At 49.0% G+C, this 19,050-nt stretch overlaps 2 protein-coding genes across 5 annotated transcripts; one reads left to right on the top strand and one right to left on the bottom strand.

Moving 5' to 3' along the window:
• Positions 1–613: 613 nt before the first annotated feature.
• Positions 614–8,516, bottom strand: Get3 (guided entry of tail-anchored proteins factor 3, ATPase). Of its 2 annotated transcripts, none has more exons than XM_021632269.2 (7): positions 8,213–8,516; positions 7,380–7,527; positions 2,543–2,691; positions 2,311–2,461; positions 1,604–1,711; positions 1,315–1,512; positions 614–937 (listed from the first exon to the last, which is right to left on the bottom strand). In XM_021632269.2, the coding sequence occupies exons 1-7, from the start codon at positions 8,371–8,373 to the stop codon at positions 806–808; spliced, it is 1,047 nt and encodes a 348-aa protein (XP_021487944.1). In that variant the 5' UTR covers positions 8,374–8,516; the 3' UTR covers positions 614–805. The 2 variants fall into 2 exon arrangements, with proteins under 2 accessions (XP_021487944.1, XP_021487945.2); XM_021632270.2 differs by having other exon boundaries at positions 7,380–7,468; positions 8,213–8,346.
• A 1,236-nt stretch (positions 8,517–9,752) lies between these two features.
• On the top strand, positions 9,753–13,247 carry Trir (telomerase RNA component interacting RNase). Of its 3 annotated transcripts, XM_021632274.2 has the most exons (3): positions 9,766–10,169; positions 12,508–12,585; positions 12,831–13,247. In XM_021632274.2, the coding sequence occupies exons 1-3, from the start codon at positions 9,834–9,836 to the stop codon at positions 12,936–12,938; spliced, it is 522 nt and encodes a 173-aa protein (XP_021487949.1). In that variant the 5' UTR covers positions 9,766–9,833; the 3' UTR covers positions 12,939–13,247. The 3 variants fall into 3 exon arrangements, with proteins under 3 accessions (XP_021487951.1, XP_021487950.1, XP_021487949.1); XM_021632276.2 differs by lacking the exon at positions 12,831–13,247 and having other exon boundaries at positions 9,753–10,146; positions 12,508–12,584; XM_021632275.2 differs by lacking the exon at positions 12,831–13,247 and having other exon boundaries at positions 9,755–10,169; positions 12,392–12,589.
• The last annotated feature ends 5,803 nt before the right edge of the window (positions 13,248–19,050 follow it).

Here is a 19,050-nt window from a genome sequence, read left to right as displayed (position 1 = left end):
AGGGTAGGGGGACATGGGTCTGCCAAGGGCCTTCCACAAGGGTGTGCAACCTGAGAATCTGTGCCACACCTCAGGCCCCCCAGTAACAAACCTCAAACGTCAGGAGGCAGGTCAAACCTTAAGGGAGCCCCAAGCATCTTCCGCCACCCTGCCAGTCCTCATCAGTCCCACCCCAGGGGGGCTGAAAGCATCCAGGAAGGCAGGAACTAGGGGTGTGTGCAGATCTTTAATCCCCAGTCTGGCAGGCCCAGGCTCTGCCCAGGGCGCCCACTAATTCCCAAACTAAACAGCGGGTGGTATTGGGCCCACTGCCTGCTTAATCCTTTCCCTACCAGTGCAGGGATCTTTAGGCTGCCATGGGGCCTAAAGACTCCCACAATCTCGCGTTTTTAAGGAAGGGTGCAAATGTTATAGGCTTTGCAGTCCTAGATAGGATAGCTTTAAGATGGGTGTGGGGGTGGGGTACCCAAGACAGCCTCTTTCCATGACTGTCACTATAAACTCCATTTGCTGTGGACAGACCTGTTTGAGAGGGAGATGAAGACTTGTGCAGAGAACAATCTATGCAGCTGGGCAGAGGTGCTCACCGACCCACACGGCTATTAGCAAAGCAGCTGTTTAAGATTATTTTATTGAGTGCGAGGCAGGGAGAGGTGGGGGGCGTTGTAGCCTCCCCAGGCCCCACCAGGGGGAACAGACCCCTTCCCACCTAAGTGGCTCCCCCTGTACTACGGGGGACTTTGTGCAAACTCTGCCCCATGGGGAAAGAGGAGAGCGTGAAGTGGCAGCAGCAGGGATGGGGGTGCTACTGGGTGCTGGGGGGCTTGTAGGGTTCCAGGAGGAGGGCAGAGAAGGTGTTGACTTTGTCAGCACCTCGAACCTCGTGGGGTAACAGCGGCAGCTTCACAATGTGAAAGTCTTCATACAGGTCTTCCATCTGTAATAAGGTTAGACAACAGGAGGCAGATTGAGGGTTTTACAAGGGTGTGGGAGGTTAGGGTAGAGGCTTCTGGATACGGTGAGTGGGAGTGGGGCCAGCATGTCCAGGAATGGCCTAGATGTCATGCTTCCTAGGCTAGCCCTCAGTCCTCTAGATACAGAAGGCCCAGGCAGAAGAGCACTGCTAAGCATGCACAAAGCCTCAGGTCCTATCCTCACAAGACCAAATGAAGGAATACATGCAAGCCCCTCCCACCCCCCACTACACAAGCACTGTACTATTAACTGAGCTGTAGTCCCAGCCCTCAAAGAGAAGAGTCAGAGAATACGGTATAAGTATTCTTGGCTGTGCTGGGGCTGGGGAGGTGGGCACACCTGGTCCAGGTATTTGGCCTGGATCTTGTGTCGAGCTTCACACATCTTGCAAGGCTTTTCTGGGTCAGGGAAGACAAGCTGGTTGACAATGATGTTGTGGGTGTCAATCTTGCACTTGGCCAGTTCCTGGATCAGCCGCTCCGTCTCATACAAGGACAAGAATTCGGCAATGCACACACAGATGAAGGTTGTCTGTTCCTGTAGGGCATAAGACAAGACCGAGGGAAGGGATCTGGCTGTCCTGATCCTCTGAAGCTCTTACCACCTGCCAGACTGGATCACAACTCACAGGGTCCTTGAACTGTTCACTAACAGATCGGATGACAGGCAATGTCTCTTCTAGCTTCGAGGCTAGCTGGTCAGCATTCATGTCCCCCAGGCCCAGCATGTTGCACATCTGTGGGGACAAAGGGGACAGGCTTGCCACCTTTCTGGGCCCACTGGACCCTCTGCGTCAGCAGCTTGCTGAATCTCTTCCATCAAAGGTGTGGGGCCTGGGGCCGACTCATGGGTTAGGTCTGGGTAACTTTGGCTCTTCCACTTTGTGGGCAAACACAGTCAAAATATCTGACCTCCTGAATTCTCAAGAATTCTCATCTTCAAGAGCCATTGTGTGTGTGAGCAGTCATGTGTTTTATTACAAACGAGTGCTGGGTGTTTAGTAGGTGTGCAGCAGACATTACTATCTGAGGCGGGAAGGAGGCACAAGCATCAAGGCAAGCTCTAGAGGTACACAGGGAAGTGGCCAAGTGTCACAGAACTCACGGAACCACTTTCGTGCCCTCCATTTTTTTTTAAAGTATATGTGTTGGTGAAGTGAGCACTACAGTTGGCAGAGAAGGAGAGGTGAAAAGATCGACTTGAGGTCCCAGCAGGTGAGGTGTGGAGGGAGGCAGTCCACCTCACAAGGAGTTAACCGGGAGACCATGCCTCGTGCTCGGCCTCAGAGAACACGGCCCAGGAAAGACACTGTGAGGAGGGGTGTGTGGCACCTGCCTGGGAGATGAAGGGGCTGATCTGGTTCTTGATCTGCATGAGGCGGCCCAGGCCCCGCTCCACGATGGTGGGGAAGTTCAGGAGCCTGAGTGTGTGGCCCGTGGGTGCTGTGTCGAACACGACCACTGAGAAGTTCATGCCTTTCACCAGCCTGAGGGGAGAGGAGGGTCAGGCTCCCAGCAGAGGCCCTCCCAGCAGAGGCGGGCAACCCTCCAATCCCTACCAGGCTGACCTCATGACCTCGGCGTAGCTCATGGCCTCATCGATGCCGGGGAAGGCGCTCATGGCCTCCTGCATCATCTTCTTGCCCATGCTCAGCATGTTGTCTTCCTCGAAGAACTCATCAGGGAGCTCTGCCACGCCGAGGCTCGGGTCTATCTCCTGGGGGCCGAGGAGACCAGACTCAGGCTGCTGCGATGATGGACTCCCAGGGGGGCCTCCACTCCTAGGTGCAGGCCAGAGGAAGCCCATGTAGGGCTCCAACCACACAGGATCCCAGGTCTGTCCCAGTCAAGTAGGAAATCGCAAACCAGGACTAGGGGAGGCCTTAAGGACAAGCTGAAACCCAAACCCATTGCAGGAATGTGCACAGGCACCCAAAATTTGCCTTCCCAATAAACAACCACAGCTAGCTCCAGCCACTTTCAGATCACGCCTCTAATATGGGTCACCCTTAATGATGATTCTTTAATTTTTAGAAACAAAATCACAATGTAGCTGGGGCTAGCCTTCCTCACCCTCCTGAGTGTTGGGGTTACAAGTGTGTTCCACCAGGCTCAGCTAGCCTCAGTAATTCTCTGTAGGTCACCTTGATCTTGTTTTCTCTCTCTGCCCATTTGCTGTCCCTCTTGGGCAGTATTAACTAGTTTTGGGGGTGGGGTGGGGAGCAGCACTGCAGATAGAACCAAGGGCTTTATACAGGCCAGGCCAGTGCTCCTCCAAGTTACGGCTCCAGCCACTCACTGGGAGATTCTAAGCAGGTGCTCTAGCAGCGAACAATTGCCAAACTCCTTAAAGGTGTTTTTCAGCTGTGCACTTGACTCATGACTCCAGCCTCTGGAGTAGATTTTAGATAGGAGCTCTGAGATACAGCCCCTGCCTTGCCCTGCTCCCTTCTTCAGTCTAGGCTGCGTGGACCACTTCTGCCAATTCTTCCTCTTCTGCTTTTCCATAGCTGTTTGGTATTGCTGCTTTGAGGGCAAAAATATATCTGATCAGTCATCCTTGACCCCCATTCCTAGTGAGAGATCTCCAATGCAGGCCTGGGAAGCCACACTATCCCTACTCCCACAAATGCCTGTGTATTGCCTTGTCCCTCAAATGCCTCCAATCTCATTTGCTGTGAAGAATGAGGCAAGAAAGGCTGCAAGTTCTGTCAATACAACAGAGCGAGCTCAAAGCTGGCTGTAAACTTAGTAAGACACAGACTGAAAACAACAAACCAAAACCACAAATCAAACATAATGGGTCAGGCCAGCTGGTGGTGCACACCTTCAAGCCCAGCTCTTGGGAAGTAGAATTCAAGAGCAGCCTGGTCTACAGAGTGAGCCCAAGACGGCCAAGGGTACACAGAAAGACCCTGCCTCAAAAACCAAAACCAAACCAAAAAACAAATACAACAACAAAAAACCCTCAAACCAAAAAGCCCCGAGCCCCCCCCAAATGAGTAACAGGTCAGTGAGGTGACCCAGCAATAAAGAAACTTGATCCACGAAGATCAGAACTCCCGATGAACTAAGGCATGACTACCTGAGTTCTATTCTGTAACTCTCTGAAAGGAGAGAAAACAAAGAGCTCAGCCACATACACAAGAATAAGGAAGAAACAAAAAACATATAAAGTTGCTGGGTGGTGGCAGAGATGAGCAGATCTCTGTGAGTCCAGGGCAGACAGAGCTACACAGAGAAACCCTGCCTTGAAAAAGAAATACAGAAGTAAATAAAAAGACATATGTATGCATACACTACACACACACACAGGCTGGAAGTTCAGTGGTAAATCTGGCCTATTATGCACCTATTCCTGGAATATAGGTTATTCCTGTACTCCTGGAAAATAGGTTAAAGAAAAACATGAGGTTGTAATGCCTCATCTGCCCCCAAGAAACTCCTGTTCCACATACTTCCTTTTGATTTCTACCCCTGGCAGAGCCTAAGCCAGGGCATTCTGGACAGCTCAGCTTTCAAGAGCTAGCCCTTCTCTTTGGCTCTGGCAAACTCTAGCAGTAGTCGTACTAGGCAAACTCTAGTAGCAGTCTACCACCATTTTTCTCACACAAGCCCTTCTAAAATCAGGGCTGGTGCTATGCTCCTATAATATTCAGCTGCTCCAGAGGCGGAGACAGGAGAATCATCTAAACCCAAGGCTCACCTGGGCAGTGCAGTGACTGTCTCAACAACTGCCCTTTTCCCTTCTCAGCTCCCATCGTGCCAGTTCCTGTTTCCCTCACTAAAACCAAGCAATCTTGGGCACTGGAGGGATTATCAGAGATTAACAACATGGGCTGCTCTTCCAGAGGACCTATGTTCAATTCTCAGCACCTACGTGGAGGCTCACCACCATCACTCCAGTCCCAGGGGATCTAACACCCTCTTCTGGACCGAGGGCACTGTACCTACCTGGTGCACAGACACACAGGCAGGCATAACATCTGCACACGTTAAAAAACTTTAATCAGGGGCTGGAGAGATGGCTCGGAGGTTAAGAGTACTGGCTGTTCTTCTAAAGGTCCTGAGTTCAATTCCCAGCACCCACATGGTGACTCATGACCACCTATAGTTGAGAGATCTGGTGCCCTCTTCTGGTGCACAGGGCATACATGCAGCAGGATGCTGCATAAATAATAAATAAACAAATCTAAAAGAACCAACCAACCATTAATCAAAACCAAGCTTTTTTTTTTTTTTTTTTTTGGTCAGGCACCAGGACATACACCTGTCATCCCAGCACTTTGGAGGAGGATCAGAAGTCCAAGGTCATCCTTGGCAACATATCAAGTTTGAAGTCATACTAGTCTATGTGAGACTCTGTCTCAAAACAAACAAACAGAATAATGAGGATTGGAGAGATGCCTCAGTGGTTAGGATCACCTGCTGCTCTTACAGCAAACCAAAGTTTGCTTTCCAGCACCCACATCAGGCATATCACACCTGTTTATACCTTTAGTGCTGGGAACCTAAAGTCTTCTACAGGCCCTTCATGCATAAGACTTCATGCATACCACAAACAGTCACACAAACACACAAACGAAAGTAAAAAATAAAAGAAGATAGCCTAGTGGACAAAGCATTTGCGCAAGTGTTGGGACCGATCTCCAGAACTCATGTAAAGGTGGATGGGGTAATATGATTCTACAATCCCAGGCCTGTTATAGCGAGATAAGAGGCAGAGAGTCCCTGGTAACTCTCAGGGACTAGCCTGGTGTATACAGCACCTAACAGACTCTGTCTTAAACAAGGTGGAAGAGCAGACACCAGCATCTTGAGAGGTCCTCTGACCTACACAGTGGCAAATGGGTACAGGTGTATGCATACACCACACACACACACAGACAAAAAACAAAACAAAAAAACAAAAACCCAGGCAGACAAAACCTGGTGATCTCACTGCTTTACTTTCAAAATATACCCCAAGCCTAACTCCTCACCCACCCCCATTCTTCCCTGTATTAGACTACCATGTCATTATGACCTCAGGACATCTACACTCTTCTTGTTACTCTTCCCAGAGTCACCCTTGATCTGCAATCCAATTTCTATTTGACAGCCAGACATTTTTCTTTTTCTTTTTGGTGGTGGTTTTGTGTGTGTGTTGGGGGGAGGAGAGGTTGAGATGGGGTTTCTCTGTGTGTAGACCAGGCTGGCCTTGAACTCAGAGAGATCCTCCTGCCTCTGCTACTATTACCTGAGGATTTACTTTTTTTTTTTTTTTAAAGACAGGGTCTTACTATGTAGCCCTTCTGGCTTCAAATTCACAGTGATCTACCTATCTCTGCCTCTCTAGTGCTGGCATTAAAGGTATGTGCCACCATGCCCACAGCCCTTTTTAAACCTGAGAGCTGGGGATTCAGCTGAGCACTGGCCTAGCATGCTGGATGCCCTGGGCTTCATCTCAAGAGGCAGCAGCAGCAGCAGCACAATAATAACAGCAACAAAAGCACAAGTACAGAGCTAGCAGTCAAATGTACTGATCTTCCAGAGGGCTCTCTTTCAATTCCCAGCACCCACATAGGGGTGGGAGTTCACAATTGCCTATAACTTCAGCTCAAGGGAGACCTGATACCTCTAGTCGCTGCACACATAACTAAAAATAAACTAAAATCTTTAAAAGAATAGCTTTGCATATTAAAAAAAATAAAAGTTGGGCTGAAGAAATGGCTCAGTGGTTAAGAGCACTGTCTGCTCTTCTAAAGGACCTGAGTTCAATTCCCAACACCCACATGGCAGTTCAAAACTGTCTCCAATTCCATGGGGTCTGACACTTTCATATCAATGCACAAAGAATAAAATGAAATAAACTATTTTAAAAAAAGAAACATACATAGTTTAAAAAAAAAAGTCTTCTATCAAACTTAGACGCAAAGCCAAACTGCTTGGCAAGCCGGTGTGCACCTCCAGCTGGTGTCTTCCTCCTTTTCCCTCCCTTCCCCTTGCTTGCTTAGTTCCAGTTGATCACCTTCCTCCCTGATCCTTAAAGGTTTCCTTCCCACATGTTCTTCTGGGGCTATGTTGGGGAATGTGTGACAGACACCCAACAGATGAATATGTAGATATGGATGGTCTGGTTGCTGCTGGTAGGTATGTCCCCAAAAGGACTTATGGTTGTGGCTGGAGAGATAGCTCAATGGTTAAGAGTACTGGCTGCTCTTCCAGATGATTTAGACTGGATTCCCAGTACCCAGATCACATGGCTCACAGCCATCTTTTAAGTTCAGTCCCCAGGGATCTGATGCCCTCTACTGGCTTCCATGGGTACCAGGCACACATGCACTCTAGGTAAAACATCCATCACTAAAACAAAGCTAAGAAACCTTGGGAACCTTAGCCAGAGCCGATGCCAGCTTTACTTACCATAGCAAAGAGGTTGTCATAACCTTTGACCTTGGTAGGCACCTTGGAGAACTTCTGGTCAAATGCATCTGAGATGTTGTGAGCTGGGTCTGTGGAAATGATTAGAACACTCTCACGTCCCTTAGACAGCTGGACCGCCAGGCTGCAGCTGCACATAAGAAAGGTGGGAAGATGAGGGGTGAGGAGCCAGCTGTGGGAGTGTGGTTTGTAGCAGGAGATGAAAGGTCAGGCCGACGAGACCTTAAGAACATACTGTGGGTCCTAGGGGGATCAAGTCCATTTAGATTGGACTGGTGTGCGATATTCGGTTGATTGATTTTGTCTGTTTGCATGTCTGTTTCAGCTTTTTTTTGGCACGAAGTGGCACAATCCAGCTGTCCAGAGCACAGATTGCTCACCCTCCCTCATGCCACTTGTTCAGAACAATGTGTTTCACCTCTGAATGGACTGAGACACTGTAATCAAGGGCCTTTTCCACCCCCTTCTCCTTTTTCCCTCTCTGGCATCATACAAGATAGCTTGCCTTAGTGTCACCCCTTCTACTCTGAACTCCCTGGGGGTTACGGTACGGCCGACTGCGGCATTTAAATGCTCCTCTGCACGCCCCACGCGCTGGATTCACAAGACCCAAAAAGGGATAATCCAACTCAGGATGCCAGGCTTGCATCGAGAAGGTATCTTCAGCAGCTGCAGTAACTTCCGGAGAGAACAACCCTGTAGAGCCGGGTTTAGTTCGTTTTGCCCCGATGGGGAAAAAAAAGCCGGTCCCTTTCCTCCCCTTCGTCCGGTGGTACATCCCACCCGTCTTCTTGGCTCCGTCAGAGCCTCCTTACCTGCAGGTGGTCTTACCAACGCCACCCTTGCCCCCGACGAAGATCCACTTAAGGCTGCGCTGCTCGATGATATTGCTAAGCGTGGGTTCCAGCGGCTCGACATCGGGCGCATCCTCGAACTCATCTGCTTCAACCCCCCACCCGGCCACCCCCGCCGCCATCTTGGAGCCGGCTCACGTGATCAATCGGGCACACCACGTGCTAAGCACCTACAGGGGAAACGAGTCTGCCGCATCCCTGTGCCGGCTGGAAGCCTGACTTATTTTCCTCCTGCATTGACATTTAGAGATAGCGGGAGCTATATTTTCACCGTTTTATGCGTTGCGAGATCACCTTGCTGAACTCTTGTCTGTTGTTTTCTCAGAATTCCCCTGTCTTGTGAGCATATTAGTACGATCCACACTATTGCTCTCCACTGATTGGACCCTAAGTCTTGCGGCACTCTTTTCATTGGCTGAATTTTGTCTCACCTCCACTAGTCACGCTCAAGTCCCTGCAGGCGTCAACCTCTCCTTAGCAACCAGTCAAACATCCTGTCTAAGCTATGAGCGAAGTTAGAGCAGAGGTATCTCTTGGCTCGATTCTGTAGGCCCAGTTTCCTTATGGTCACTTCTTTCTTACTTTTTATTCTGAACCTCAACATCTCCTCTGGTCCTCCAGTTAGTTACTCAGGTGGTTGTGAGCCGCCTGGCTTCCGCCGCAAACCAATCAGGAACGAATTGGATAGTTGGCTGAGGGTTGATTAAAAGCAAAAACTCCATTTGTTGCAGGCTATGCATGCTTTTGTCTTGTGTGCCCGGAATCCCTTTGCCGGGCAAGAATGATATCTGCAACAATTCGTCCTTGCAGAGAGAACTTTAATTTCCGAAACTCTTTTTGCGCTTGACTCTCTGCCTTCTCTCTGGGTGTGCTCCAAGTTTAGCAAATGCTTTTTTAATTGAATCCCCGTACTCGGGAAGGAATACAAGGGTCCTTGTTCCCTTGGTACAGTACCCAGCTCAGAACATTAAATCTTGAGAGGGACTCCGCCTAGAAATATGTTTGGCTTCATTCGAGTGCACCAGCCTCTAAAATACTACTCTTATGTCTAATTGCACGCAGCCAGTGGTATCCTAACTTCAAGAGACTAAATTCAGAGACAAGCCCAACCTAGAGATGCTTCCATTTCTAGTAGGAGGTGGCAAGTTAGATATGGTTTCTAGGCCTAGTTAGGGGCTACCCAAGTTCCCAAGAGTCAATTGAGCACACAGTCCCCAAACAAGATCCTTTCAGTTACAGAGTTCTGGTGGCCGGCTGGGATTGTTCTCTCTCTGCCCTTAGAGGGGGGTCCGTGTCCCAGACGATGGTCCCATTTTCGGGGAGCTTTTGTCTGCTTAACTAACTCTTGTGTCAGGCAGGATTAAGGAATCCGAGGAGCTGAAGGGACCGGGCTTTTGGGCTCCACCGACTGGTCGCTAGGTCAGAACCCCTTGGTCCCACCCAAGCTCCGCCCACATTGCGTTGGCTTCTGGGTTCAGACCGCTCTTCCCAGCATGCACTGCTCCAGACGAAGCCAGTCCCGCGCCAAGCGCGCGGTCTGAGAGCTTTTCCCGGAGTCCTTTGCGCGGCACCTGGCGACAAAATGGCTGCCCGAGGGAGACGGGCGGAGCCTCCGGGTCGGGAGGCGCCCGGCCCGGCGGGCGGCGGCAGGAGCCGATGGGCAGAGTCGGGGCCGGGAACGTCACCCGAGAGTGGGGACGACGAGGTGTCGGGCTCAAGTCCGGTGTCCAGTGGTGTGAACTTGTTTGCCAACGACGGCAGCTTCCTGGAACTGTTCAAGCGGAAGATGGAGGAGGAGCAGCGGCAGCGGCAGGAGGAGCCACCCCCGGGCCCGCAGCGACCCGACCCACCGGCCTCCGCCGCAGCGGGCCCAGGGAATCCGAAGAGGAAGGGCGGCCCAGGCCCCACGCTCAGCTTCGTAAGGAGCCGCGGGGGTGGGGGCGGGCGCCGGGGCCCTCGTTGGCAGGGGGAGTCGGGCCCGGGAAGGGGCGTCAAGGTCCAAGGCAGCCCTCCGCCCGGATGCCCGGACGGTCGCGGTCGCTTGCTGAGACTCTTGAGCTTGGATTCCGGACAAGAGGTGTTTCTGGGCGGGAGTGGGAACCACCAGGTCTTACTCGCGGTACCTGGGAACCGGGAAATTGCATTGGAAAGAGCGGTCTGGGGTTAGGGGACCCTAGATGCCAGGGATAATTTGTTCCCACTTTGAATAGTGGGGTCCCACACACGTGTGTGAGGGGGAACAAATTCAAATTCCGAGTCTGCTGTAATTGTTAGACTCAGACCACGGACCATAGCCGGGCGTGGTGGCACCCGCCTTGTAATACCAGCACTCCGGATGCAAGAAGAGGATTCGAAAGTGAGACCCTGCCCCAACTAAACAAAGCCAAACAACCAACAACAGAAAGCAAACCACCGACTTTGTGGCCTTAGGAAGATGAATTGATTCCTCTCTGTGTTATTTTAATTGCTGTCAGTTTACTGAGCACCTTCCCTTGTGCTGGATATTCAGTGGTGACTTTGACAGAAAAGAACGTTGTTTGTTTGGAGCCTGGGTGGCCTACCCTGATTTTCTGTAGTTCTAATGATTGACATCATTGCACCTTTTGATGCGAGCATTCCATGAAGTGGCCCTAGAAAAGTCAGTCAGTACAGACTCTTATACAGAAAGAACTAGACCAGTGGTTCTCGCAGGTTACTCTTAACTATTTAATGCATAGCTAGCCTGGGAACAAGCCCGTTTACCCTCACGTATTTGGTAAAGTCTGTAGTTATTTTGGTTGTTAAAACTCTGAGAGGAGATGCTAGTGACATCAGTGGGTAGATACCAGTGATGCTCTTTAGTATCCCACAGTGCGTGGGATAACAAAGAATGATCTAGCTTAAAATGTCATGGTAGGTTGAGGAGCTCTAGGTTAAATATATTGGACATACACTGCTTTAGTTTTGAGCTTGCTTTGTCTCTGATGTTGAGATGGAGGCTCTGTACTGGGGAGTAGACAGTCCGTCAATTCTTAGATCCCAGTTCTGTGGTTTGGGGCAAGGCTTAAGTTTTCTTTAGGTCTTAAAAGGGCATGTGAGCTGGGCAAGGTGGTACATACATGCAATCCTAGCACTGTGGAGGTTGAGGCAGGAGGATTGCAGAGTTTGAATTCAACCAAGGTTACATAGCAATAATCTGTTTCTAAAAACAACAAAAATTGTGTATATGTGTGTGTGTCTGAGGTCTTAGCTACTCAGGAGCTGAGAAAGGACATGAAGTACGGAATTGAGTTCAGAGCTAGCCTGAGCAACTTAGTGAGACCATGTCTCAAATAAAAACAAGAGGTCTGGGGCGTTAGCTCAGTAGTAGATTGCTTTGAATGCTTGTGATCGCTTGTGATCCTAGATTACACCTGCATCCTACACAAAAGTGGTGATTGGGAGGGAAGAATTCCAGCAGTAACTGATGCGTAGTTGAAGGGTGAGGATAGGATGATGTCTTGGAGGCCCCAGTTAAGGAGAGAAGATAGGATACCAGAGTGAAAATCCAGAGCAAGACTGCTTTTAGAGGAAGTAAAAAGGGACAGGACCTGGGCTGATGGGACAAGTCAAGAGTAGAGGTTGAAGGCTTTTCAGCAGTGGGAGCAGCAGCAGCGTTACTGTCCTCTTCATTAGTCCCTGAGTAGACATTGCAGTCACACCACTAAAACCCGGGCCAGGTTAGAGTGGGAGAGCCAGGGTTGCTTTGTGGTTCAGGGTTCTACCACTGGCCTTGCACCGTCTGATCCTGCATATTGCTCTCTTTTTTGGCAATCCGTCCTACTCCTCCCAGAGACTTGTATTTCTCTCTAAAATGAGGTAGTTATTGCTTCAAATAGCATAACTGAATGAGAGAGGAGATAATATGGCCATAGTGGTCTGTGTGTGGTATATAGGGTTTAGTAAATAGTAATGTTCAATAAAGGAAGCTTTCGCCACCTATGTGGTCCCTGCCCGGATAGGGTGAGGCCTGGACAGAAAGAGTTAGGGCAGAGCTAGTCCCTGGCAAGGTGAGCACTCCTCTGGCCCCCTGGGAGGGTAGCCTGGGGCCCAGGACTGCCTGGGCATGGCAGCCCAGGGCAGGTGCTGAGTCGAGTGTGCTCCTCTCTGATTGCTGCGCAGGTCGGCCGGCTGGAGGAGCTGGGCGAGGCGTCGCTAGGAAGGTGTAGTGGGCCTCAGCACCGCCAAAGGCGGGCCCGGCTCCTGTAACCCTTGCAGTCTTCTGTCCCTTCACCCAGGTGGGCAAGCGCAGAGGCGGGAACAAACTAGCCCTCAAGACGGGAATAGTAGCCAAGAAGCAGAAGACGGAGGATGAGGTGAGTGGGCTGCCTAGGGGTGCCATCCTAACTGCTTTTTCTGTCTAGTCTCAGTGCTTTGGGTGGGTGGGTCTGGTAGGGTGGGAGGTTCCCCAGATAACCTGCTTCTGCTTATTTTCACCTCAAATCCAGGGCCTTTAGGGTGATACTGGGGATGGGTCAGCTGACTAGTGGCATTCTTGACTTGTTCCCGCCTTTTTGGGCATCTGTCTTCCAACTGGTCCTCCCCTCCTCCCACCCAACAGGTATTAACAAGTAAAGGTGACGCATGGGCCAAGTACATGGCAGAAGTGAAAAAGTACAAAGCCCATCAGTGCGGTGATGATGATAAAACTCGGCCCCTGGTGAAATGACCCCTTCCCAGGTGCTCACTCCCTGGGACTCTCTGCGATGTACATAACTATTTAATGTGGTAACGGCAGCGGCCTTCCTGGAGGACTGATACACAGAAGGAAACCAAGGCGCTTCCCGTGGCCGCAGACCATTCTCCAGGACTCTTTTTTTACCTTGAGCACTTGCCTCCTGAGACTCACTAGACCAGTGGTTTACTCTTCCCTCTCTTCCCAGCACCTTGCTTTCTCTGGCTCTGTCTGTCTCTTCTTGCTGTCTCTCTCCTTTTAGCAGTCACTTCTGAGAAGTAAAGAACCTGACTTAGTGCTGGAGTTGTGTGCTTGGTTTCTCTTCTTTGCGATCTTCGAGCTAAGCCTTCCCCACCTGCCGGTGCTGGGGTGGACCCATGGTGGAGGGTGAGGGGAGGCTCCATAGGCATGGGTGAATGCTGCCTGTCTTGGGCTCTCAAGACCTCTTTCTTCCCTCTAGGAACTGACTCTTAAAGTCCAGTCTTGTCAATTTTTTCTTTTTGTTTTAGACAGGGCTTTGCGTGCACAGGGCTTGTCTTCTGCCTCAGCAGTCGTGGGTGGGCATATACGGCCTTCCTGGTCTCCTCACAGTCTCAGGTTAGCTGTGGCTTGGTTTATACTGCTTGCTTAGTACAGATAAGAGTTGAGTGTCTAGCACTCCGCCTTTTGCACTCTAATCTTATGCTTTGGCCCTGAGTTTATTTATTCCCAAGATACCAACCAACCACTCACTATATGCCAAGGCTGTTCTGGGTTCTGGGGACCAGAACACTGAACAGCCTATACTTCCCCTGTCCTTATAGGAGACAGATGGGAAGAAAAAGGAGATGACCTTCAGTGGTTACTATTAACAAGGATAGAATAGTGGCTTATTGGGGGAGGGGGTTTATTTTAGGCCACTTTTTATATTCTTGATTGTAAGCCTAGACTTTAATAGCTGAGCCATCTCTCTAGCTTGTGGTACCATGGAGGCCAGAAGAAAGCAGCAGATCCCTTGGTACTAGAGTTACAGCTGGTTGTGAGCTACCGTGTAGTTGCTAGGAACTCAACTGGAATCCTCTGGGAGAAGAGCAAATGCTTTTAACTGCTGACCCATCTTTCCAGCCTCCTTAGTGACATTGATCATATTTTAGTGGGAGGTGAGGAAGTACCTCAGTGGAGTCCTCTGGCTCTATAAAACCAGGGTGGACAGTAGCAAGCTCTAAGGGGACCTGAGGAAAGGCAGCTATGGTCCAGGAGTGTTGAGATGGTGCCCCGAGTCGTTTTGTCAAAGCAGTGTGAAGGCACTATTCACTCAGTTAACACTATGTAGGAGTTGGGCGTGGTGACTCATGCCTGTGATCTCAAGTATTTGGGAGGTGGAGATGGGTGGATCAGGAGTTCGGGGTAATCCTTGTTTCATGTAGACTCCCCCAAACCACATACGAAGAATAAAGTTGGTCAAGGTTGACAGCTTGAGAAGGTAACATTTGCTCGAGATTCCACAGTTGGCAGGGCAGTCACTGAAGAAGGTCTGGAAAGTGCTTCAAGCAGGAAGAACAGTATAAAGATCCTAAGCGCAGCTGGCACAGTGGTGCACACCTGTAAGTCCAACACCCGTGGAGTCAGGCAAGTGGATCTACAAAGCGAATCCAGGACAGCCAAGGCTACACAGAGAAACCCTGTCTTGAAAAAGCAAAACAACAAAAAAACCAACAACAAAAAACAAAGATCCTAGTGCTTCCTAATACACAGTAATACTTTGCTGGTTCGTTTTCTCCTGGGGAAACCAGCTGTGTTGCTGCCTCCCGGTAAGCCAGCAACAATTGGATCTTAAGCATGTGTAGACACACAAGTAGGCCACCCACAGCAACTTGGCCTCTATTTTGGAGTATGTTGATAAGCAGGGCAAGCTGAAATCCAGGCCCTTCCCTTCAAGAGCCTAACCAGATGTGACTAGGAAAAGTGAAAGGAAATTCAAGTTTAGATGAGTCAGCCCTGGCTTCCACCTATTTTTGTGCCTGTTAGCTGTATGGTCCTGTATAAATCAAGTACTTAGCTTTTTAAAATTAAAAAAATGTTCATTTGTATGTCTGTAGTTGCCATGTGTGCAGATACTATGTGTGTTGAATCTTCTGGAGCTAGAGTTAGAGCCAGCTGTCACCTGATAGGATGCTGGGACCTGAACCCGTCTTACTGAAGAGCACTAAGTGCTCTTAACCACTGACCCATCTCTAGCTTGTCACTCAGCCTTTCTGAAGCTTAGGTCTTTTGTCCTTTTGAGACCAGTTTTCTCTATGTAGTTCTGGCTGTCCATGAGCTCACTATGTAGAACAGAATGACCCCCAACTCACAGATCCACCAGCCTCTGCCTCCCAAAAGCTGGGATTAAGGCTATATACCAACACTGGGCTTTTGTCTATTTTTAAAACTAGGGAAGGATGTCTAGATTCAGGTTGTAAAGAACCTGAGGCTATAGCTCAGGGATGCAGGGTGGTGCTCTATGAGCTTCAACACTGCAAAAAAGCAAAGGGTGATATTTTTGTAGCTGACTGACCCTATGAATAAAACTGCTTTCATTGGTTTCCTGAGAGAAGTTAGCTTATATTTACAGGCTGAGTTTTACAGTTCTGGAGATGGAGCCTATTTTCTGGTGCATGCTGGCAAGCACACTAACCTTGACCTACATCTTGGAGGCCCTGTTTAAAAATTAGACTGAAGCTGGAGAAATGACTCACTGGTTTTGAGCACTTGCTGCTCTTGTAGAGGACCTGGGTTTGGTTCCCCTGAAGCTTGTTACAGGTGGTTCCTTGTTGCCTGATTATAGATCTGATTGATTAGGTCCTCTGCAAGAGCATACTTGATAGCATCTTTCCAGTCCTTGTAACATTTTTAAAAGCTACACGCATATCTACTGTGACACAGGTGTGGAAGTCAGCCGACTTGCCAAAAGTCACTTTTCTCCTTCCACCACGTGGGATGGAATTCTGGTTGTCTGGCTTGGTGCCAAGTGCCTTACTCTGTTGAGCCATCTTTCCAACCTTTTCCTGACACTCCTTTTGAATGGCTGAGATGGGACCCAGGGCCTTGCATGCTCGGTGACTGTATGAAGACTGTATGTGAACTGTAAATATTCTAAACCAAAAGTGTTTGTAAGGAGATGCTCAGGTAGGGAGACTTGTGTAAAATAAGCATTTATGTTCTCCCATCGGATTTAAAGTTGGGCATGATCTGAATGCTTTTAAAGTCAAGAAAATAGTTGACTTCATAGGGCCACTGTGAGACTTGTGTAGAAAATACTATTTGGAATCCTCATGGCAGGGAATAAATGCTAAAGGAGGGGAGGGAGAACCTAGTGCAGGGGCTGAGGGGGGTGGGTGGTTTAAGACCAGCCTGGGCAGTACACAAACACCACATTAAACCAATGAAACAGCCCAGAAAACTTGTCCTGATTCAAAATCTCTTGTGGAGAAAGGGAAGAGAACCAAGCCTCGAATAGTGGTCACGTAGCATGCATGCCTTCAAGAAGCTAAGGCAAGAAGACTGCAATTTGGAGGCCAGCTTGGGTTAACAGAGGTAGACCCTGTGTCAGGAAACTAGATTTTAAAAACGGGTCAGTGTGATCGCATGGTGGATCAAGGAACACGCACAAATGCCTAAGGGCCTGAGTGCAATCCCTAGGGCCCATATGGTGAGAACCAGTCTGCAAGCTGCCACACTTACCATTCGAATACAAACATTTTGGGCAGGGAGGGGGCTGGGGACGGGGAGATTTCAAGATAGGTTTTCTCTGTAACAGCCTGGCTGTCCTGGACACACTCTGTAGACCAGATTCACAGCGATCTGCCTCCTTCAGCCCCGGGATTACAGGCATGAGCCACCACGCCTGGCCACAAACACTTTTTTTTTTTAAAGCAATAAATGAAAAAATGTTACTTAAAAAAAAAAAAAGCAATGTGGTTTGTATTTCATACTCCACATGGCCTCTACCTGGAGTCAATGCCCATGCTTGATCAAAACTCCCGTCCCCATAAAAATATGAAAAAGAAAAACCCCAAACAAAAAGCTGCTGTTCACCATCCCTGGATCCTGCCAATCCTCCAGTCTCCTGTTTAATATCCAGCTGGGAAGAACTCTGAGGTACCAGGCATCACCAACAATTAATCGAATCCTAGACGCACGGCACCATGGGACTTGTAGTTTCAAGGGTCATGAGTGCGTCTGAATAGTGGGGGTTGGGGAAAGTGAGAGAAAGCTCTGCGCATGCGTAGGGCGACTTGCCGCACGTGTCTTTTAAGGAGGGTTTCTGTTTATGTTAAAGTTTTTCGCTTTTCAGGGAGCTTTTCCTTGATTCTCTCAACCGAGAGTTGTAAAGGATTCTTGTTTTTCACGAGTGAACGTTGCCGGGACTTCTTGTGCCAATGGAGAAATGGGCTAAATTGTTTCTCTTCAAGTTGAGGCATACCTGCAGACCTCTGTCCCTCATTTGAAGGTCAAAAAAATCTAGGACAGGGCTGGGTTGTACTTTGGGATTACAGTAATGGTTGGTTTAGTAAATACTGGTTTAGGCAGGGTGCAGAGACAACGAACGAGCGGTACTGAGCGTGCTAAAAAAGCCAAAATTTCACACCATTTACCACCTGAGTGAATAAATATTATTCAAATAATAAGCTTAGCAATAGGTAAGCTTAACTTGGATCAACTATAATGGAGCAAATTATACAATATCCGCCGAAATGGAGGCGAGTCGCGTAAGAACGAGCCCCTTATCGGTAGGGTGGTAAAGGAAGACGGGAAGGCAGTTAGAGGAAAGCACCAGGGTCTCCAGTTCTAAACTACAATGCTTTGCGGTTGAAAAGGAAAACTGTTCTACTGGGTACAGATGGCGGAAGCGCTCACGATATTGTACTTGCCTAAATGCTTTGGGCAAGGACTCTTATCGCACTTTTATCTTCAGGTAGGGAAAGAGATTAGGTCTGTTCACATTAACTAGCTCGTTTTATCTATAAAATTATAGCCAGGGGCTGGAGGGTTGACTTGTTGCTTTTTCGTAGGACCCGGGTTCAAGTGCCAGCACATGTCCATGGCAGCTTATAACCGTCTTATAGCTGTAGCTCCAGGAGATCCAATATTCTTCTTAAAATTTCGCTGCCATCAGACACACTTGATGCATAGACATCATGCATGCAAAGCAAACGCAGCGATTTAAAAAAGTGATAGCCTTGTGTTTTTTCCAGTTCCCTGTAAAAGTGTTCAACAGAACAACAATAAAGAGCAGACAGTTGCTCTTGTAGGAAACCAGCTGTCTCAGATATAAAGTTCAAGCCAAGATATATGTCCTGCTCTGTATTTGTGTGCAGGTCGGTGCGTTTTAGGGGAGCAGAAGAGAACCAGTTCCATTATAATTTATTTTTCTTTTATTTATATATTTTTCCGAGACAGGGTTTCTTTGTCCTGAAACTAGTTCCGTAGACCAGGCTGTGCTGGAGCTCACAGAGATCTGCCTGTCTCTGCCATCACCGCCTGGCTTCATTTTAGTTTATTTTTTATTACTTTTATGATGTACCAGGGAGTAGACTGTTGACTTTCTTCCTATCTCCGCCCTCCCTCCTCCCCCAGTCCTGAGATTACAGTTTTATGGGTCGCCACGCTGGGCTGAGCACAGCTTTTTAGGGAATGCAGTCGGCAGTTAACTGTGGTTGAAGGGTTCTTAGGCCCATTACACACCGAGAGCACCTATGCAATACTAAATTTCTAGCTTCAGCAAAGAGCTGAAGTCAGGGTGCAGTTCAAGAGTATTGGCTGCTCCTGCCGAGGACTCAGATTTGAATTCAGCATCCACATGGTGGCTCACAACCATCTGTAACTCCAATTTTCACGAGCGTCCAATGCCCTCTTCTGGTCCCCAAGGCACTGCACGCATATGGTTTAGGCAAAACACCAGTACACACTAAAAAAAAAAAAAGGAAAAAAACTGCAGTAAGAAAAGGAGATGAGAGTCTGGAGGACCTAATGGCTAGAGAGGCCTAGAGGCGGCACTTATTCTGTCACGTGATCCAGCATGGCCAGGGCCGCGCCGTGCCAGGTCACGTGTGAGTGCTTCGCCCTCCGATTGGCTTGCCTAGGC

This window comes from Meriones unguiculatus, chromosome 10 (assembly GCF_030254825.1).
Source record: "Meriones unguiculatus strain TT.TT164.6M chromosome 10, Bangor_MerUng_6.1, whole genome shotgun sequence".
Classification (NCBI taxonomy): domain Eukaryota; kingdom Metazoa; phylum Chordata; class Mammalia; order Rodentia; family Muridae; genus Meriones; species Meriones unguiculatus.
The sequence above is the reverse complement of the archived record's forward strand: the minus strand, read 5'-3'. Positions and strand labels throughout refer to the sequence as shown.